The sequence below is a fragment of the Halichoeres trimaculatus genome, unplaced genomic scaffold (genome assembly GCF_033239565.1).
Source record: "Halichoeres trimaculatus isolate MK-OKI-2021-1 unplaced genomic scaffold, fHalTri1.1 fHalTri1_scaffold_1, whole genome shotgun sequence".
In the NCBI taxonomy this organism is placed as follows: Eukaryota; Metazoa; Chordata; class Actinopteri; order Labriformes; family Labridae; genus Halichoeres; species Halichoeres trimaculatus.
Window position 1 is genome coordinate 23687141 of NW_027437179.1, and position 22747 is coordinate 23709887.

General features: G+C 38.4%; 2 protein-coding genes across 3 annotated transcripts; both read left to right on the forward strand.

Annotated features, from left to right (window-relative positions):
* The first annotated feature begins 8417 nt into the window (after window positions 1–8417).
* On the forward strand, window positions 8418–11217 carry apof (apolipoprotein F). Of its 2 annotated transcripts, none has more exons than XM_074674081.1 (2): window positions 8418–8745; window positions 9276–11217. In XM_074674081.1, exon 2 carries the CDS (start codon window positions 9306–9308, stop codon window positions 10617–10619), a length of 1314 nt encoding a protein of 437 aa, XP_074530182.1. In that variant the 5' UTR covers window positions 8418–8745; window positions 9276–9305; the 3' UTR covers window positions 10620–11217. The 2 variants fall into 2 exon arrangements, with proteins under 2 accessions (XP_074530182.1, XP_074530174.1); XM_074674073.1 differs by having other exon boundaries at window positions 8419–8745; window positions 9273–11216.
* A 2234-nt stretch (window positions 11218–13451) lies between these two features.
* Window positions 13452–21684, forward strand: stat2 (signal transducer and activator of transcription 2). Its single transcript, XM_074665806.1, has 24 exons — window positions 13452–13655; window positions 14002–14144; window positions 14238–14382; window positions 14555–14650; window positions 14870–14962; window positions 15056–15134; window positions 15279–15358; window positions 15448–15599; window positions 15829–15987; window positions 16080–16169; window positions 16510–16569; window positions 16729–16749; window positions 16892–16985; window positions 17213–17260; window positions 17388–17471; window positions 17640–17738; window positions 17843–17978; window positions 18444–18496; window positions 18764–18849; window positions 18966–19102; window positions 19222–19410; window positions 19546–19600; window positions 19796–19887; window positions 20898–21684. Exons 2-24 carry the CDS (start codon window positions 14014–14016, stop codon window positions 21107–21109), a joined length of 2391 nt encoding a protein of 796 aa, XP_074521907.1. The 5' UTR covers window positions 13452–13655; window positions 14002–14013; the 3' UTR covers window positions 21110–21684.
* Window positions 21685–22747: the final 1063 nt, after the last annotated feature.

The following is a 22747-nucleotide window of genomic DNA, read 5'->3' on the forward strand; positions in this document are numbered from 1 at the left end:
GTCTGTGCATTTCACCTTTCTACAATAAAGTTATTTAAATACCCGCTCCTGTACCTTTAGCCTTACCTTAACTATTGATTTGTAGGTTTCCTCTTTACATAAGGATGCCACAGGGAGGGAAACGAGAATGACGAAAGTAAACAGTGAAGCAAGAGTGCTGCAGCCCCAACTTCTGGCCATTACTCTGGAACACTGACAAGATTCAAAGCTCTGCTGAGGAGGGTTTTGCTGATTATGAGACAGACTGAAATGAACTTTGATGTCTCTGTATGATCAGTGTAAGCAGCCATACTTTCACTGCAGAAAAATCATTCATTAAAAGATTTGAAAATGAAAAGAAATAACAATGACACTCAGAGCTCTATCCAAGCATGCACAAGGTAAGATCAGCAAAGCAATAGGAGGTGCCATTTTCTTTGCAGGGAGAGCCAAAATCAGTGCAAAGCAAAAGGTTTCTAACTGAAGCATTAAAATAAACAAAACCTGGATAAAAGCAATCAAACCCCCCATGGTACTTTCATCTCTAATACTTTCTTGCTTGACTGGTTTCTAGTCTTTCATCCATGAACCTTTTGTGAAGGTGTTGTTTGATCATGTCTGAACATCCTTATTACATGTTCTAAATGTCAATGAAACAACTAAACACCATGTTTCCTGTTTATTAGCCAAAATTGGAAAAATGTTGTATTAAATGTAATATGTTGGATATATGCCTGCCCACAGCACCAAAGTTCTACCAAATGGTTTGCTGACAATACTCGAGCTGTAAAGTAAACTGGGCTTCAATGGCATATCCGAGCCCAATAGATATATTGTATCTCTTTTTTAATAGGTCATAGAAAGTAATTCATTGTCCATTCAATCATTGTTTCGCTGTAAATGCAGAGCTTCACCTCTAGCAGAGATAAACAGGCACTTTGTACAACGCTGCTGTAGGCTCAAAAAGAAACATGCCACGAGGTGCAAAGGTTACACATGTTGTGTGATATCAGTAAAAACACATGTTAAGGTAGAGCATTGATAAAGCATGCAGCAACATGTAGATGTTTGCCTGTGACCTTTTCCTATCTATCTATCTATCTATCTATCTATCTATCTATCTATCTATCTATCTATCTATCTATCTATCTATCTATCTATCTATCTATCTATCTATCTATCTATCTATCTATCTATCTATCTATCTATCTATCTACTCACCCTCAATGATCAATATAAAAGTAAGATATAAAAACCTAAAGTCTTACCTGAACTCTTCGATCCAACAAATCTGGGATCCGTTCAACAGTTTTTCTGAAGTCAAAGACGCTCTGGAGAAACTCAGAATATGTCTTTCCTCTGAGCTGCCTCGGTACCTCAATAGTTATAGTCCCAGAGCCCATTTGTAATCAAATCAGAGCTCCTCCCTCATATACAAACAAACATACAAACACACACAGAAAAACACGCATGCATACACACACACACGCAGCAGCATCATAGTCTTGTCACTGAAAGAGATTTTGTTGATGTCATGAGGATAATCTGACTTGCTGTTATCAATCACTGAATGATTGATCACCTTATACTGTAACAGGAAGATTTTTTGTTTAGAAATGATAAAATGAGGGAAAAGATTTCTGGCTCATGCAGACCAACAGCCACCTATTGTAATGGCATGTAACATTAAAGCTTTTTATTTTATTTTTTATTTCAGTTTGTTCTAAATTGTCCTTTCTAATATGTATTGTGTTTTTACTGGACTAAAATACTTCTGTATCTGTTTGAATTTTGGGGGAAATTTGATGATTGAGCCTGGTGTGTAAGCACAAAGAGCTAAATTAACTCCCACACTTTCTGAATCAATGAGCCCTTAAATGAGCAGTGAAACCCTCCAGACTGACCTTTTCCTACCCTTGACAAAAACTCAGGACCAATGGACAACAAAAATCTTGAGATTTTACTTAATACCCAACCTACAGTAAAACAAACAAACAAACAAACAAACAAACAAACAAACAAACAAACAAACAAACAAACAAACCAACCAACCAACCAACCAACAAACAATCAGCATCCACAGTTGCTCCATCCTTCATTCCTTCATGTTTCATCATAACATTGTTTCTCTGTAAACTTCACCAGGGTGCCCTAAGGGAGGATTTCTGTTACTGTCTGAGCTCTCTGATAACCTCAGATGCTCAGTGTCAATAGTTGCAGGTGGCAGGTGCTGGCTGTGAAACACTTCTGAGGTTTGGTTGGTCCCGAAGAAAGCAATCCTTAAGTCTGACAGAAGACTCTTTGTGGTGATCTACTTTGGTAGCTCATCCTGGTTAACAGGACTATCAATATTTGCACTGTGTACTAGATACCCCCCCCCCCCCCCCCCCCACCCCCCCCCCCACCCCGTTCCATTGTTTGTACTCTGATGTGTGAATATATATCAGTTTCTGTTATGTCCACATTAGCAATCCCTGCCTTCCAGCTCCTCTGTGGGGCTCTTGTTTTTCATAGTGTAGGCTTCACTTAATGTTCAACCAGTTTAACAACAAAAGCTTAGAAATAACCATCCAGTTTAACCAGAGGCTTTGTTTGCCAGTCTTTGTCCGCCTGCAGAACAAACTTTACTTTACTTGTTTCTTTTCTTGGCCATTCAATGTGAAAGGGCTGGTGGAGAGAACTACAAAACTGCACATCTTCATGAGTAGAAGCAGCACATGTAACACCACCACTCACAGGAATGGCGCCTAACAAGAATAACGACAGGTGCAGTGAGAGGGGTGTTCTTGATGGCACAGACACAAGAATGCAAATGACTCAGAAACCTCACCTAAATGTGGTAATGGGGCACAAAATAGGTGAGCCCTTCAAAATAAAGAACTCATTTCAGTGTTTGTGTTCATGTTTGTGTGCCTATGCACCTGATCATGTGTTTTTGCACCAACTAATTGAATGAGTCACACTTAATTAACACCTCTGAAGTTGTTTGATTCATTGGGTTTTTGTGTCTTTAGAAAGGAAATGATACTCAAGGTTTAAACCTCAGGAAAGGATGTATGAATGCTTTCTAAAATTACGCTGCAGCTATATGCATCTAGCATGCTTTAAGTGGTATGGGAGGTTAAATCCTTGGTTTACTGAGGAGTAATTAGTCATAAACTCAGTTGGTTGTGTGAACAATGTGTCCCAAACCAATATCTAATTCTCTTACTTCAACACCATGGCAACAAGAACTTTGGCAAAACTAGATTATTTTGTTTCAGATCCATTGCAGAAGATGTTACCTGTATTATTCTGAAGCCATGGGGGATTTTTTCAGCAAAATTTAATTTCGACAGGTAGGTGTGATATTTCAATCTGTAACTTCATGAAAATGACTTGAACGACTATAAATGTCTCTGTTTCCCTTGACCTACTTGTTTGCCTTGGTGCTGACTGATATAAGTCCAACATAAACAAACCCAGGGCTTTGGATTCAGGTTCTGAATCTTGTGAGAAAATGAAAATGAAGCTGGATGAACAAATGCAGAGAAAAACGCATTGTAGTGTAATGTGTGAGTGGGCAAAAAGAGTAAGAGGTAAGTAGGGAAAGGAGGTCCCACCCACAGAGTCATACTTGTATACTTTTATACTTGTATACTTGCATCTATTTTTCCTTCTTTTTCTTTCTTTTTTCTTTTTTTTTTTTGAATGAAAAAGTTCTTGAATAGACTTTCTTGATAAGTTAAAGTGAAATGTAGCTCCTTAGACAAATAAGGATAGAGGCAGCGGCGTGAGCAGTTTGTTGTTTGTCTGGTCTGAAACCTCCATATGGGACCTCCTGGAGCTACCAACAGTCACTTAGCCCAAAGTCTTTTTTATCTTCGGCACAGCTCATGAACCCTAAGGGTTTTGTACAACAAGTAGCGATATCATTGTGGAGTTTTGGTCTTGAAACTAAAAATCAATTCAGATATGGACATCAACAAGGTTTCTTTAGAAAAGAGAAATGAAGAATTCATAATCAGACTGCAAAAACCCAACAGAAGAGCAGTACATGTTTATCAACAGGTCTTAGTGACTTCTGTTTAGATTAAGCTAGGATCATCAAAGTTGAATGATATCTTAAAGTATTCAGGTTTTGATCTCTGCTATGTGAATGTTTAAATGGATGTTTCTTTTAGTTTGTGATTAATTAATTTTCCCCTGTTGGATGGGACATCTTTCTGTTTGCATTGATTGCATTAATCCATAGCGTGATGTGACATCATAAAGCAGGGTCTGTTGGTTGTATGGACTCTTCTTTTGTCAGGTTATTGATTTCCCATCTATATCTTATCTGTTAAAGACTGATATTTTCTATTAGAAGCTGTGTTACAATAACAATGTTGCAATTTCATTTTGCAGATTAAACGTGATTTACAAGACTAGGAGGCTATACAAGTCAAACAAATTGCCGGGCAAAGGCAAAAGACTAATGACTACGACCATTGTTGGACAGTCATAAAAAAAGAGTGGTTATAGAAGATAAAGGAACATAACGCCCTTGTAGTAAACACAAATTTATAATTTTGTCAGGTTCCTCAAACATACAACTGGACCACTGGAGAAGATTTTTATGACTCTGTGTGGGAGTCACTTTTAACAGAGCCAGGTGTCCTCTCTGTCAGGTGTACAGGAATTTTGGATTCAGCTGCAACTCCACCCTGCTTGACCATTTTACAATCTAAATTACATTGTTGATGTTTCTTAAGGTTATTATTTTGTTTTTAAAGAAAAGCTCCTTAACCATGACACAAAAGGTGTTATGGGTTTGTTCCAAAATATAGCTTATATTGGCCTTGTATATACAGCAGATCCAAACACGACAATTGGAGTGGGAGTGTTAGTGTGATAATAAATCATGACAGTGAGTCACATGTGAGGAGTTTATACTCTGAGGACCCCGAGCCTGTGTGTACAGCGAGGAAATTAATTTTTGATTGGACTCTGGAGATATTTCCTATCCATCAACTTCAGTGTTAGTTCTTCTAATTTCCCTGCAGTAAAAAATGTGCGAGTAGCAACCCAATGAGTAAACACACCTCATGAATCTAGCAATTTTAGGGTGTATAATTGATTATAGAGGGATGAAACCCTGTGGACTGCCTCCCTCTTAAGGACCCCCTGAGTGAAAAGGGTGAGAATACATGTGGTACTTTTGTTTTAGCTCAAAGTCCTTTATGAACTTTTTTTCCTCAGAGCAGCCAGCTGTTGTGATCTCTTACCTCACGAAAGAATTAAATAAAACTTTTTAATCTGTTCCATTTTCAAGGGATTACAGAGACGGCTGTCAAACATGAATAAAAAAAAATAACCAGAGGTTAACACACAGACTAGCACAGTAAGGTGAAATGAACAAGGTAAATCTTTACTTATATAGATCCAAATCATGACAGAGATAATCTCAACACACTCTCCAACATTAATATAATTTTATTTTAGTAAAAGAGGACCAACATAAAGACAAGATGAGACGTCATGTTTCATGCTAACTCTCCATGAGTAGAGCACTTTACAGCATTTAGCAAGTCACAATAATGAGGAAAAACTCCCCTTTAACAGATAGAAGGAGTATCCACTCTTTATTCCCTACATCTGTAAAAATCCTTGTCCCCATAAGCTAGGGACCAAGGTTATAATAGTTTTGTATTTGTCATTATAGTTTAGTTTTAGTTAGTTTTGATTTTTTTTCCACATTACAGTTTAGTTTTAATTAGTTTTAGAGCGGGCATTCTAGTTTTTATTTAGTTTTGATTTTTGCAACAAGGCTTAGTTTTAGTTTAGTTTTAGTTTAGTTTCAGTTTAGTTTTAATTTTTTCATACCTTATTAACCAGGTGCAGGATTGAAAAAGGTCAGAGTAAATATTTTGTAATACTGTTTATTTTCCAGTCCAACATAGTGCTCACTGCTCAGTTAACGCTGATACTGAACTGTTGGCTGCTGCCTTCATCAAAAAAAAAATATATATAAACCAAATACAAAAAATATATACATAAATTATATAAAAAATAATGTTGGCCTTAATTACATAAAAATAATATAAACAAAAACTATATAAAACAATATAATATGAGCTTAAATCTTTAGAAAGTTGGACTCTAACAAGAAAGACAGACTTAAAAACAATTAAAGTCAGACTCACATGCAATTAAACTATTACAGATGCTCTCATTCATTGCTCCACTACGTTTCGTTGCAGCACAGAGCACAGCCAGTCAGTGCAGTAAACAAGCACGTCCCAGTATGTCGCTATGATCGTGTCATACAGCACTAACAACTGCCGAAAACTGTCGTAAAATTGGTTGGGAAAATGTGTCTGATTAATTCAAATCCCAAAGGCTATTAACATTGTCAGAAACTAAAACTAAGGGCATTTTCTCTATAATTTTAGTTAGTTTCAGTTAGTTTTGAGAGCACAAGATACAGTTTTAGTTTACTTATCGTTTTTGTTTTCTTTTTTAGTTTTTATTAGTTTGAGTTAACTGAAATGTATTTTAAATTTTAGTTTTCGTTTTTAGTTTCGTTTTAGTTAACTATTATAACCTTGCTAGGGACTCACTTTTTGATCATTCATGTATTTTTTTGTTCCTGTGGATCATTGATGAAAAAGCACACATCATATAAGGGAACAGTAAAGTACTTCTTGGTGATGACTTTGCTGACTTAGTCACAAATTAGGCTACACCACAAAAATAAACCACTGTCAACTAAACAGTGGAGATGTAAGAGCCACTGGCCTGAAATGAATGAATGAATTTGTGCTCTATTGTGTTTTTGGAAGTCGCTGCTTCCTCTCCCTGTATTTCTCCTTTTCCTGTCTCTCAGCTTATGGCAGATGGCCATCCACCCACACAATGATGTCTGAACATGCTTGATATGGGTCCAATTTTGACTTTTGGATCATGCCTGAAAAAAAACTCTGTTTCCAGTTTCAGGAAGGAGACAACATTTTGTGCGTATACGAAATGTTAACACAGAACAAGGAGAGAATTAAACATAGTTTCAAAGATTTCAGCAGATTGGACATGTAAGGAAAATGTGAGTGGAACTCCTACATTTATTAGCATTTACGATTGATTTTTTTTCTCTTCAAGAAAATTAAGGTACATTTGCAATGACCATTCAAAAGTTTATTAATTAATTTAAAAAAAACTATCAAGAGATGTTATTTAATGATTTTGGAGAGCTAGTGAAATCTTTATATTGAGTCTGGAAGTCTCCACTTGGCATATGTTTTGAAAGAAGTGCTTACAAACACTCATTTTCTGTCAAGTAGTTGAGGAGATGTTGAGGGAAGTGGCATAGAGTTAAAGCCAGAGGCAGAACACGAACAAGTTAACAAGACTACAGTGACATCTTGTGTTACAAATGAGGAATAGCAAGCTATTTAAAGAGAAAGGATTTCAATGCAAGAGATAATTTAAGAGAAGTATGTAGAGAAAAGACAAAAAAAAGCTTCCAAAAAAACAACAGCTAAAGGTGCAATGGGAGCAGTTGAGAGTCTGACAGAATCAAGAGTTTTTATCAGTAGCTTGACTCTGACAGTCTTAAAATGAACAGCTTAACCTAAATGTGCCTTTTCTTTATTTTTACAGCGCTCAGTCACTAGAAACATGCTTTAAAGTTTGTAACTCAGTCATCTTTATAAACATGCCAAATTTTTCCCTTTGGAAAAAAACCAAAACAAAAATTCAGCAAAACAACTGGAGGTCAAAGTCATCATGTACCGAGACACTTTGCTGCAAAGTAAGAGGACCAGTGAAGTTAAAGAAGAGTCAGGGAGGGAAGGGAGGAAAAACTCCTCAAAGCTAAATTAGTTTTTTTGCCTGCTGAATGTTCTACTACACTTTTTTTGTGACAGATATGCATAAAAGATGAATAAAAAGCAAACTAACCTCAATGTTTCTCATCAGACATGCATTCCCATAAACACTTCTGCACACCAGAGTCTCAGGTGACTCTATGAAATGGGCAGATGCATCACAGCCACATGAAGAAAACAATTTTTGTCTAATGTTGGTTCATTTTAAATCCTTTGGATTATCTAAAACGTGCAAAGTTGCAAATCTGCAGAAAAGACTATTTTTTGTGGACTTTTTTGATAAGCATGGTTTAAATAGGTCACTTCTGGTTACAGCACATAGAAGTCAAGCTACTCTGGGTGCTAAAACTGCAAGGATCGCATAAAACTTTAATAAAAATGTAAAAGTCAAACACCTGGAAAAATACGCCAAAAAAAAGGCTTGATTCTTGTGCATATTTTAGATCTTACTTTTTCAGGCTTTACCTCAAATAGCCCTCTGTTCTCTCCACTTGTCTCGGCTGTATAGGAGATATATTTGCTCACCGCATGAGGGGAGATTTCTTTCAAGTATTTGGGTCAAAAACAAAACGACTGAGTGAGCGACGAAGCAGGGGGGCAGGGGGGTGGAGAGGATTGCACGGCAGGCAAACAAAACTGCTCCAGAACACATGGACTTTCCCCCCACGTGAATTAACATTCAAGCACTGATCTCCCTTTGAGCAATGAGGCCAAAGAGAAGAGGAGGCTGAAAGACAGATGAGACAGAGGGAGGGCTGTGGGATGTCATGTGTAAAGACGGAGAATCTTATTGGAGGCAAAGAGAGAGGAGAGTGCTTTACATGTTTTAAGGGGAAAAAAGGATAAAAAGAAGCATCCTACATGCCGAGGCCATCTTGATCGCACTGCTACGACCAGAACTCCACATCAGCATATCACTAAGGTAGGTGCTCAGCATACAGCTTTTGGACTAAAAGACACAGTTAAATAATGAAGTAGTTGGTGAAGTAGCTCATCCATTTCAGACACTGTCAGTGCTGAAAAAAGGCTGCTTAATTTTTCTAGGATTGAGTTTGTGTGATTATCTCTTGTCAGCTTTGTTAGATAATGTTACAATTTCTCAAATAGAGATGTTTGATTTAAATTTTTAGATTTGACATTGATTTTCCATTTCTGATTAACAAGCTGCTCTATTTAAATGAAAATTTTTTGAAACGTCCTCCATCATGTCCAAATGATTTCTTTGATTAGTTTTCCAGTGTACTCACAAAGTCACATTGATATCCATATATGCATTGTGATACATGGATAATTCAAATCTTATTAATAGTTTTAAAAAATTGTTGTTACACAAGAAAATGTTTTCTTAGTTTGAAATTTTTTGCAGAAAAACTATCACAACACGCTGAACATAAAAAAATGTGCCTAATCATGATCTGATTGGCTTGTTTTCTTCTTTGTTTCATGTAGCAGCTTTGGATTCAAAGCTGTAACTGGACTGAAATGATGTCCTCCAAGTTGAAGTGGCTGCTTGTGATCCAGCTCCTGCTGAGTGAGCAAGTCCTGTGCAGAGTCCCTCCTTCTCTCGCACCAAGAAATTCTCTGCTTCTAGGAACTAACTTCCATGAAGACTTAAAAGAAACAACCAACCAGGACAACCCATCCAAACTTGGACTCCCTCCCCCTGCAGAAAAACCTCATCCTGTATCAGTGGCTGCACAAGAAGAGGAGAGAGTTAAATCTGCAGAACTTATAACATCAGTCCTCAGGGAGAAGCTTCAGGATCAGATTCAGGATTATATGAATATTCAGAAGAATGTCAGCTGTGCAGAGCTGCTGTCTGCCAGCACCCTGGATGACCCCTCATCCTCACTGATCCCTCAGGAGCTGCTGGGTCTGTCTTTGGTTCCTGTGTTGGCTGTAGCAGGCTGCACACAGGAGGCTCAGACTCTGGTGCTCAGGCTGTACGAGCTGCTTGGAGAGGCAGACACAGATGATCTTCTGATGGAGGTGGAGGCCTTGATAGAGAGTAGGAGGAGCAAGATTGCCTCTACGCCAGCACCTCCATCAGCAGCTGTCCTGTCAGTGATGGATCGAGATGGAAGCCACATAGAAGCCTTGATGTTTAACATCCAGCAGCTTGCTTTGGTGGGAGAAGGATCATTCAAACAGGAGGGGCACTGTGATGGCTGGAGCAGGGTGAATGGAACGACACTGGTAGGAAGAGCTGTGGAAGGAGCTGCAGGTGATCTGAAGGAGGCTGTGAGCACCTGTGAGAGGCTGGAAATCCTGTGTGCTGGTGTGAGCAGCAGTGGGCCCCTCAAATACAGGAAATACCAGGCTCTGCTGAGAGAGGGTAGTCGCATCCTGCCCTCTGAATCCTCAGAAACTGAGAGTTGGATCCGTCAGTGCAGCACAGAAGAGGATGTTTCAACCCCTGCAGGGTCAAGTCGACGATTGAAGCGAAGCCTCCAAAGGAGCTGCATCAACAGGAAAGAGCAGCGTGTGTACCATGTGGTGGAGTGGATCCCTGGGGTCAGCACCCTTTACAACTTGGGCACTGCTGTATACTACGCCTCAGTCAACTGCTCTGAAACAGCCAAGGAGAGAGCCATCCTCAGCGCTGTAGATCTGGGGACAGATGCTCTCATGGTGGCCACAGGGGGGACTGCTGGGGTGGCGGGCTATGCCCTGGGTGCAGGGGTGAAGACAGGGGTGAAGGCTGGTGTCAAGTATCTACTCAACTCCATGAAGCAGGAAGACGACGTGCTGGTGAACCAGTTCAGCTGGGAGGAGGGCGTCATCACCATCGAGTAGACTGACGGATCAACACACCAATCCTTGAAGCTTCAGAGATAAACACATTGGATTTAGTAGGGATTATGATTTGGAGAAGGATTTTGCAGGTTACTTTGTTACTCAGAGAATTATCACAGTTAACTTTTAAAGAGGACAAAAGCTTTTTAATTGTTTGTGTGTGCATTTGAAATTCATTTGACACAATCTGAACCATTAATTATTGTTAATCTGAGAGAAGTTGAAATGAGTATTGAGTGTGATAACTTTGTTTTCTAAAAGAGTAACAGAGAAAATGACTTAGAGAAGAAAAACTCACTATCAATTATTAAAGTTTATATCAGGTAAATAAAAAAGGTAGGATCATATGACAACATAAAATGTTTGAACTGTAACTGTTTTGGTTGTACTTTTCTTCAAATTAAGCAGACACTGTTCAAGAAATGGTCTCAGGTATCACATGTTCAATCTTCCAATACTAGTATTCTATCATTTCTCCAGTGTCTTTTCCTAGTCCCCTGTTTTTCAACACCTCTGTTTTCTTTTCTGTCCATTTAAACATTTGATCAAACTGTCACATTTCTATCTCTGGTGTTTATGCAGGGACAATAAAGTGATTACTTAAAATGTGTTTGGATTGTTTATTCTAAATGTCAGTAAATTGTACGGTGAACTGACAGGTGTAGGAGGTATTTGTGGCCATGTGCTACAACAACCAATTTATATAATTATTATCATTATAAAAAAAATTATAGAATGATAAATTGATTATCAGTGGGTTTTTTAATTTTATTTTATTTTTGAGCTCCTATTAAATATGCAGCATTATCATGACCTGTGTGGACTATCAAATGTTGAGATACTGGGATTGTCATTATTTAGATTTGTATTACAAGTCTGTAGGTCTGTTCTATAAATGGCCAATTTGTGTGCTTATCAGAGACCAGATGGCAGTGCTCTGTAGTTTACATGTCCTCTCTCTGTCTATTTATTTTCCTACCACAGTCCAAAAAGTCACAAGTTAAGTGAACTCATTGGGAGTGTTGGCTAGCTGATGACCTGTCCAGAGTCTCGCCTTTTTCTTGTTGTCCATCACCAGCTGAGACATGACTCTAAACACTGTTTACATGTTGGTACATTTTGTTTGTGCTTTAATCAGATATCATTTGGTGCATTTCAGACACAGCTTGGTAGAAAAGTTTTATTTGATTGTAGTTATATTATCTCTCTTCTCATCCTGTGCACTGCCCTGTGAACTTTGCTCTCTGTACACATTTACCAAACAGATAAATTTACACTGCTTCATCCAAGTCAGTATGTCATCTTCAACTATCAGACCTAGCAAACCGCTCACCTCGATTAATACACAGCTGCACATAAAATAACATCACAGCTTCTTGCATGTGGTAGCGTTAGAAAAGGGACTCACAGGGTTTGTTTTATCAGCTGTGCATAACACACAGTTTGCTCTCTTGGAATTAAGAATTTTTATTCATTTTTCATTTTTTATTCCTGTAATTGGGCGATCCACTTGAGTTTGAGATCTCTTTAAAAATGTAGGAGAATTTCTCTTCCTAGATGTACAATTAACTTGAGTTTCAACTTCCATTTGAGCTTCCATCCTTTGTTAAACAATTCTTGATGGAAAGCATAGCTGAGAGGGTGTCTGGAACTGGAAACAGCCCAAGAAACAAGGAAACTGATTCATTTAAAAGCTGCACCCTGCTCTGACTACACCTTAGGCTGTGTCCAAAATCACTCCCTGTTCACTATATGGTGAGTAGGGAATGAGTGAATGATTTCGGACACAACCTTAGTGTTGGAACTCTGTGGTATAATTTTACATTACTGCAGAGGTTATGTAGAGGTATGATGACTCTGACATCTACTGGTGAAATTCTAAACTGCAAGAATGGAAGTAAGAGATCCTTTAGGGGCTAAAATGACAAAGCCCATCACACAGAATAGTTGAAATCAGAATGCTTGATATTAAAATCCTTGGAACTGAAACATTGCTACGTTAAGATGTGTAGCTGGTAAACACAGCCCTTATCACAGCCCTTATCACAGCCGGGAGTGCTATTCAAGACTAGATGGGAAATTCCAGATATTTTAAGTGTAATAAGCCAAATTAATTAAATAGCAGAGCTGCTCTACGTTTAGTTTGAGTTTGAGCAGATAATATGGGCATACCGTAGCGAATTTAATTTGGTGGAGCAAAAATTAGCCCAGAAATTTACATGTATCAATCTTGAAGAAGTGAGGAGGTAGGTATTATTAAATGGGTATCTCGTGTTTGGAATTCAGGACCCGTTTTAAGAAAATTAACATTTTGTTATCCATTTAAAGAGGGTTGCATGTGAAGCTGCGAGTGAGCATGAACGGTTAATTCAGTAACTGAAGTGGATAATTTGGCGCTTATGCGTTTTACTTTCATTTCCCAGAAAGATGAGTAAAAACCCTGATATTGACTTAAAACACGGCCATGTTCACCCAAGTGATCCGCGGTCTGCTTTGTACTTAGGAAATATTTGTTCAACGCGTCACATGATACATAGAAGCCTCACTACTTTCCAAACGTCATTTCTCGAGAAACTCTAAGACATCGCCTTAAGTTTCTATTTTGCTGCTTGGCCACGCCCCCTCAAAGAGTGACATGCATGTGTAGCAACCAGCGCGCGCTGCTTGAGTCCCGGTTAACCAATGGGCTGTGAGCTCTGAGCACTTTCGGAAACTGTCTCATGTGTGTTGGACATTTTGGCTCTAGGTTGCCTTGCAAAGCAGCTTAAAGAGTCCAAATGGTGCCCTTGGTTAGTTTAGGAACATCACAAAGGGAGGGGGAAGTAGATATCCAATGAAACGGGGGGGACTGGAAGAGGAAATAGCAGTCACACACCTACGGTGTTGTTTATTGTATGTGCAACGTCCGTCTATTATCACAGCTGCCTTTAAAGACCAAAACCAGTAACATTACCTTACAATGGACTTATTTTGATTAACCTGTAAGCGTATTTTCAGACATTTCCAAGTGGACACGGACTGACCGAGTAAAGCTAGGTGAGCGTGTTATTATTAAAGGATCGAGCCATACCTGCTTGGCTGTTACGCACTTTGAAGCTAGCAACGATCAACTTTGTTTCCATTCTCGGGAGTAAGCTAATGTTATCACCAAAGCTAATAGAAATAAAACGTTTGTAGAATTTGCAATAATTAGTTGTCACTTAACAAGTTCAATACTGGTATCTACAGAACATACTTTAATTGAGAGTTTTCACTTTACTCAGCTGATTGTGGACGAATTCGTTTTACATTTGACACTATTTGGCATCGCTTTTTGCACAAAGATCTGACATTGCTGTTTTAAACGTGTTTCATTGTTTATTCGCATGTTGGGGTTTCACAGATCGACCTCAGGATGGCTCAGTGGGAAAGACTGAAGCTGCTCCCTGCTTTGTACAGACAGCAGTTACATGAGTTATATGACAGAGATGGTTTACCAATGGATGTTCGACACTACCTCTCGACCTGGATAGAGAAGCAGGATTGGTAAGGCAGCTCTTTTTAACCATTTTATGTCATTTCAAGGAATACAGTTAGTTCACCTGTTCTTCAAATATTCTGTTTAATTTTTGCTATTAGGAAAAGAGCAGCAAGGGACCATGAATTGGCTGTGGTGCTTTTCCAAGTCCTGTTGGAGAACCTGGATATTCAACAGAGCCGTTTTGTTCAGGAAGAAGCATTCTTACTGCAGCACAACATAAGACGCTATAAACAGAACTTCCTGGTTAGTATGGGCAGGATTTGTGGGTGTGAAAATAGTTCAAAATGTTCTATTTTACTTGACCAGATTGCACAGCAAACTACCCTAGTGTCTTTATTGTATTCATTTTTAATCCTCCCTGTGCTCAAATTTAGCCTTGAATATGTTTATCCATCTCACCCTTCTCCCCTGACAGGCTTACCTGGATGAGCCAATGGTTCTGGCAAGCGTCATCCTGTGGTTTCTTGAAAAAGAAAAGGAAATCCTTGAAAGTGCTGACCTGGAAGAGCAGGTTGGAAAAGTACAAAGTTACTGACACTTTATGATACGAAAGGATAAACATCCTGCAGCTTATTTGTATTTAATGAGAAACTTTTTACTATTAGAATGTAATAAATTGCATGTTTTGGCATGTTTGTGTCCATTATGTTGAATTTGGTTGGATTTGAAAACATTCTAATGAGCATTTTTTCTACTTAAGCTTGTTCATTCATTTAATTTTTGAATCCAGGTTAAGTTATTACAAGTAGCGCAGGAACCAATGGAGGCGAGCAGCCACCAGGATCTTGAACGTAAAATGGCAGGCCTCAGAAATGACATGCAGGTAGAAGTCATCTTGCTTTAAGCAAATGCATAGCTTTCTGGAGCCTAACCTGCTACCATCCACTCATCATTTTATCCTTTTGTCTGGTCACAGTGCATGGAGCATACTATGTTATGTTTGGAGGAACAGCAGGACGAGTTCGATTTTAAATATAAAACCTACAAGATGGAAAGTAAGACTTTTGAAATGCAAACGTGTAATTTTCATACTTTCATAAGATTCTCTGAGAATGATTCATAAAGTAACAAAATTGTAACTGTTGATTTTCTCTGTCTTGTATGGAAACATTGATCCTACTGTGGAAACCATCATGCAGATGCGGTCAATGAGGCTGTGAAGAATGAACAAATGAGAATATTTCAGGTTCTTATTAACAAACTGAATGAATCCAGAAAGGTAAGGTTACTGGTATTGTGTATTTCCACTTTATCTTCTTAGATCTATTTTTATCTTGATTTTCTTTTTGTACCCATTCTCATTCCTAGAGCACGCTGTGTGACCTGAATAAACTACTGGACAGAAGTGAGGACCTGATTGTCAAACTGGTGAACAAGGAGCTGATGGACTGGCTGAGGAGGCAGCAGAAAGCCTGCATCGGAGCCCCGGACAACATTTGTCTGGACCAGTTAGAGAAGTGGTATATTACCTGTCTCACTTGTTTCACAGTAGCTTCTTTGTAATCTAGTGTAAGTTATTTTAATCATCTCTCTTTATATTAGTGTGATGAGATTTATAATTCTGGACTGAAATAGTGAGAATGAGTTTATGCCAAAAGTTTTGACTTTGCCTTTTTGTGTTATTATATTTAATTAATTTTTTTAATACCTATTATAACTTCTTTATCCTGACTCTTTCTTGTTTTGTAGGTTTACCTGTGTTGCAGTGTGTCTGTTTCAGGTGCGCGAGTTTCTCAATAAGCTGGATGAGCTGGAAGGAAAACTGACCTATGAAGGTGACCCTGTAAAGGCTCAGAAACCAGCATTGTGTAAAAGGACAGATGATCTTCTGAAGGAACTGATGAAGAAGTAACCTTTTTTTCAGGAAACATTTTCATGCACTCTCATAAGATAAGATTTGATAGTTGGGTGTGCTGACATTTCTCTTTGATTTTTCCAAGCTCCTTTGTGGTTGAGACTCAGCCATCCATGCCACAGGGAAAGGGACCCCTGGTGCTCCGAACAAATGTTCAATTCTCTGTGAGGACCAGGTCAGTGCACCACTTCAGGCAGTCCCTACAGTGCCTTATGTTTTTCTAAATGTACTTTTAACATCTCAAAAAGCCTGTGTTCTTCTGTTTCGTATAACCAAAGATGCAGTCATAAGTATGACGCCTGTTTGTGGGTAGCATTGTTTTGAGTTAACATGACAACAGAAAGTAGAACAAAGATACTATGGGGTTTTTCTGTAAGCTTCTTGTTTTAGACATTTTCTTGAACATGACATGATCTGAAAAAACAAAAAAACTTGTTCCATGGTAAACATTAAGAGTTAAATATAAAGTTTTAAGTCCCTTATTGCACTAATTTCTTCTCACTTGGTATTTTCAGACTTCTTGTCAAATTCCCTGAGCTGAACCACTCCATGAAAGTGAACGTGTCCATGGACAGGTAAGATGTCTGTGCAGTTGAATTCACTTTCACTTCACACAAAGTGAAACCGCAGCCTTTTTCTTTTTTTGTTTTTACTTCAAACATAGCAGAACTATGCATCAGTGCCCCTCCCCCAGTAACTTTCTGTTTTTTTCCACAAACCCTTTGAAATGGCAGGGAGGCTCCTCAGATCAAAGGGTGAGTTTCTGATAGAAAAAGCAGAGAAAGATAAATATTATGCAGAAATGCAAACTTAAATCTGCTTTTAGATAAAATTAATTCCAAGTAGCATCATTGACCTTAAATGTATTTTCTTTTCCTATAACCTGTATGTTTGAAGATATCGCCGTTTTAATGTTCTGGGGACCAAAACAAAGGCCTTGAACATGGCAGAGAGCCAGAGTGGAGGAATGGTGGCAGACTTCAGACATCTGGTGAGTGGTAATCATTCTAAGAGATTCATATTTTTATACAGCTGCTCAGATCTTTGACCTCTTTCTGTCCAATATTTCAATCATTCAGGTGATAGATTCTGACATATACTGTGTGGTGTTATCGTTAAGTACTCTCAATGGGGGATAATAAAGAGAAACAACATCTTAATCTCAGGTGGTAATAACGAGTGTTGGAAATGTTTATATTTCCTTTTATTTGCCTTTAGTCTCTGAAAGAGCAGAAGTCTGGAGGCGGTGGTAAAGGAATCAGCGATGTGAGTTGACTCTGGCGACCCCTCAAGAATTTTCCATCCTTTAATAGAATTTATATTTTCATATAAATTTCAGTTGATGCAAAGAAAATAAAGTGATGTCTTGATGAATGTGTTTTGGTGTTGACAGATTTCTCTCAGTGTCACAGAGGAGCTGCACCTCATCTACTTTGACACTGTATTTGAGTATAAAGGCTTGTCAATTGAGCTGCAGGTAGGATTTCTTCTTTTCTTCACAAAAAGCTTGCTTTACAAGTTAATCATGACTTTGCATTTGTTCTATTTGTTGATAAAAAAAAGTACGAGACTGTTGTGATTTTGTTGCTTTTGTTGTGGAAGTATGACTAAAATCAGTTTTTACTCCCCCTGGTATCTAACATAGGCCTCCTCCCTCCCTGTGGTCATCATCTCCAACTCCAGCCAGCAGCAAAGCGCCTGGGCGTCTATCCTCTGGTTCAACATGCTCAGTCTGAACACCAAGGTGAGAAATCCACATCACCAACATGCTACCATGTGTATTGCTTGCTTTTACAAGGTACAGCAGATTAATTTTGAGAGCAACATTATTGTGTATCTTTTTTCCAGGATGTCGTGTTCTTTGCTAACTGCCCTGCAGCCACTTGGCCGCAGTTTGGAGAAATGTTGAGCTGGCAGTTTCTCTCTGCCACCAAACGTGGCCTGGATGATGCTCAGCTGGAGATGATTGCGCACAAACTCTTTGGTAAAATCCAGCCAGTGTGCTATGCTTGGTTCACAATTCAAAAATGGAAAGTTGTTGACAGGATGCAGTCATATAGGAATACATATTTGCACAATTTGTTACTTTTTCGGTCATCATTTTGAATGAAATGCATTGATCTGTGAGTCATAGTTAAAAACAGTCCTATTTTCTTTACAAGTTATTAAAATGCATTTTACAATTGAAATGCTTTACAATTGATAACAAAAAGGGGTTTTATTTTATTTTAATTTTTTTTTGCCTTTCTATTGACATCTTGATGTAGTTTTTCTAAACTCTTGATTTCAAGTAATAGATGTTTGCATCAGGTCAAATGAGTGGGACAGCTTTTACCTGGTTCCTTTAGGGTTGCTTAGGTTCACACTGACATTGATGTATTATGCAGAATATAACAGGATGGCAGTAAGTAAATTGTGCTGAATATACTTTTTGTTTTCGTTCTTATAGGAAAACAGAAGAGTTATGACCACTGCACAGTTACTTGGTCAAAATTTAGCAAGGTAAGAAAAACTTTGCTTTCATCACCCAGTGCAAAAACCCTTACCCTTAATATTTCACACTTTGTGATCCTTTGAATGTGTTCACACTGAATTTGACCGTTTTATTTTAAGGTTAAACGTAAAGAGCTAAATAAAAAAAACGTGTTATCTTGCAGCTCTGGAACAACTCGTATCATGTTTTTCATTTGATTCCCTCTGACTCTCTCAGGCTCTCTCAGACTTGTTATTTTTTGATGAGGTGTCTCCTTTTTACCCCTTTTGTAACAGGAAAATCCTCCTGACACTTTCTGGGTGTGGTTTGATGGCATCCTGGTGATGGTAAAATCCTACCTCGAAGACCTTTGGAGAGATGGGTATGTTTTCTTGACCTCACATCAGTTTTGTGCAGAGCAGTTCACTTCACACTTAATCTATTCGAGGGTAATATGACAAGTGTCTTGTTTTCCATGACTCTTTTGTTGTATTACAGCCACATCATGGGTTTTGTGAGCAAAGGGAAAGAGAAGTCCCTCCTGAAGAAAAAACAGAGAGGCACCTTCTTGTTGCGCTTCAGTGAGAGCGTCATTGGAGGAATCACCTTCTCTTGGGTAGACATCACCATGAGTGGTGAGATTTTATGTTTTTCTTATATCTGTAAAACTTTTTTATGTTGTTGTTGCCTTGTGTGATTCTGTTAGTTTCCGATTGTTTTTGACAAACTATCTTTCTCTTCCCCTCCCCCCAAGGTGAACCTGATATAAAAACAGTCCAGCCCTTCACCAAAGTTGACCTTTCCCAGATCCCCTTCCAGGAGATCATTAGGAATTTTAAGATCATTGAAGCTGAAAATATCCCAGAAAGTCCTTTGCTTTACCTGTATCCCAACACACCCAGAGATGAGGCTTTTGGAAAATACTACTCAGAGAAGAGTGGAGGTAGGATGGTTTTACATTTCTGGAAAAATTCTTTTGGAAAAAGTAAAAGTACCCTAAGGCAAGGTTAAAGACAGATCTTATGATAGTTTTTTGGATGAAGGAGAAAAAGTCTTAACTAAACTCATTGTCTTTCAGATGACAGCCCGTACATCAAGTACATCAGAACCAAGCTGGTGTTTGTGTCAAAGGAGTAAGTATAACATTTCTAGTGAAGTCCCAGTCTTTAGTTTAAATCACAAACAAAAATGATCCTCATATTCAAATGTGCTATTAATACATTAACATTAACCTTAAAGCAGGTTTGACCAAAGGAGCAGGGTGCCCACACCCTTCATATTGTCATGAAACAACTGGTTATAATGACTGTTTGTTATTGGTTACGTAGGAACACACTGGAGGCTAGGTCACCCATGCACTCTGACATGGTACAGAGTGAGGGCCTGGAGCCAATGAAAGGCCTGTGTGGGGAGGCAGCGGGTGAGTCCTGGCTCTCCTTGCTGTCCCATCTAGCTGAAAACCTCATTAAACAAATCACTCTCCGAACGCACAGCTTTGTGTCACCCTCTGTGATTTGGCCTGGTGGTGCAGGAATGTGAAGTCACAGCTATGAAATCAAACTTATTAACATTCTCTAGAGGTTGGGGATCATTTCTGCTGAATACAAACTCTAAATAGGTGGTTGGAGTGAGCCTGACTGTTACTAACACCTTGTCTGAATTTCGCAGCTTTTTGATTCTCTTTTCTATGGTTTAACTCTTCACTCTGTGTTTTTACTTAAATAACCTGAAGACACTAAACATTAGAGAAGAAAGCTATCAAATACGTAACACCAAACCATTTGTTTTATTATACTGTATGAAGCTTTTTGTTTATTGTAACTTTATAAGAGGAATAACTTGTGATGGTAATAGCCTTTATATTCAAAATGGGACATATATGTAACTATTCAGCCACTTACAAAGGCATACTTAAAGACTTGTCTGTTTTTCTTTTTTTTGTTACTTTATTTTTTTTTTATTTCACTGTTTTTGTGGATGTTCTTGGAGCTTTGTAACAGGAACCAAATGTTTAGGATAAGAACCAAAGGGTTTGAACATAATCTCTGGGCCATTACTTAGAAGGAGCCAGCCTTTAACGCCAGGCCTCTGTGGCAGGTTTTCTACAAGCAGGGTCATATGAGGTGTTGGTAGAGACAAGGCACTTCAGTCATATTGAATTCATACTTGTCTTGCAGTAGAAATGTATGCAGATCTTTGTACAGTCAGGGTAAAAAGCTCATTTTCTGCATGCAGCTCTATCAGTAGATGCCAAACACTACTGGTCGAAATGTTTCCACTGTCTCACCTCCACCTGCGCTTTTCTTTTCATTTTTGAGTTGCATGACACATCCTGTACCTGCATTTCATCGGTACAAACAGCATATAAAGAAAGCAATCATGAAAACAGAAACAATATTTTTCTCTTGTCCATCTCCTCTCTCCTTGTAGAACCAAATGATATTCCCCTTCCACAAGAGACACCTCAAGACAGCTATCAGCCTGAAGATCCCATGCTGTCTGGCTTTGATGCAGCTCAAGATTATGACTTGCTGATGGATCTGAACATCCCCAACTTTCTTGATGAGACTGACATCTTACAAGATGACGCTTTGTTACCCCCTCAAGAATTTGTCTGCCTGCCACCACAATCTATCTTCTAATGAGTCTTTTATACGTTCAAATTTACCAAAAATACAATCATGTTTCGCCAGTTCCACTTTTAGGTGCTTGCATTGCACTCTCAGTGGCAGCTCCTGTGCTTATCCTCATTGTCAGTACTGAAGAACAGTGTCTGTCTCTATTGAAATATGTATGCACTTTGAAACTATTCAAAAAATACTATTCTTTTTAACACGTGTAACCTTTTTAAAAAATGAAACATAATGACCATTTTATGACAGAGAAGACTTTATTAATTACATGGACTCAAGCACTTAAAGATATCCCAGGCACCTTACCTAGCCTCTTCAGTGTCATTCATCTTGAACTCTTCTGTAAAATTGTGTGTCTGTTTTGAAATAAGTCATCAAAAGAACTGGTGGTGCATAGATGATATGGGGTACTTAAGATAATGTGAATTATGCTGCACTTATTTTACCACTGGATATTTACTGTTGTGTTTCCCATGGTTGTTATGTTGCCATACAACAACTTGTAAAGAGCCACTGAAACATTGTACCTGTTTCTTTTGATTTTATAATAGCCTGCTCATAATAAAACAAAGTATTTAAAAATGGCACTGCTTAACATATGCTTGTTCAAAGTTACGTCATTTAAGGACTGTTCATCATCAAGTTTGAGATTATTGTTTTTGATTTTTCAAATTACAGCACTGAGAAACAGTAGGTTAAATGGTAATACATGACTGGTAGGTATGAGTCTGACGTGTCATCAAACGGAGTCTGAAGCCCTTGGTACTAAAGTCTGAGTCGAGTAATTTTTTCGAGTATATAGTAATACATATAGCTTTACCCAGATTGACAAAACATCTTGTACATGGGAGTAAAAAAAACATTTCCATAAGTGTACTAACACTGTGTGGTCCAAGAAACAGAATTTCTTTTTGGGTTTATCCTGGATAAATGTCTGTTATATCTGGTTTTCATCAACTTCTCCACCTTATACCTATCTAGCACGTTGCACTGCTCTTGCTCACAGTTACTGTAGAACTGTGGACTTCAACAGAGCGTGGAGGTTTTGCAGGGTGTAATCTTTGTCGAGAATTTTTTTCTACTTTCAAGTAATTATTCCCAGTTTTTGAACACATATCAATGGATACAGGGAAGCCAAAGATGTTGTCTTTCAGTCAGACATGAACACATTAAATAACACAGCAGCTCTGCCTGCACACAAGTTCACTCAGCATCCACTTCTTGCTCCTCCAGGTGGAGGAAGACCTGCCTCTATCGCTGCTCTGCCAAACACGCAGCCACATGTTTCATACTGACTCTGTCAGGTTCCCCAGAAAAGCTTTATACTGAATCATGCTCACTAAACCAAACAACCTGCTTGGAGCGCATCAGTCCTTAAAGACAACCAAAATTCTATCAATGTACAAACATTTCAAGCTATCTGTTTTTAGCTGGTGGTAGCAGATTAAAGGTTACTGAAGCTAACTAATGGTGAGTGAATAGAATGTTTTCATGCAAGGTAATCAACTCGAGATTGACCATGTTGGAGGCACTCTCACAACAGAACGGAATTGAGCTCACAGGTACATATAATTATAAACCTAATTAATGTTTTTATTTTTTTTGCGGCACTGATTGGTCAGACCAAGGAAAAGTATTTTATACGCT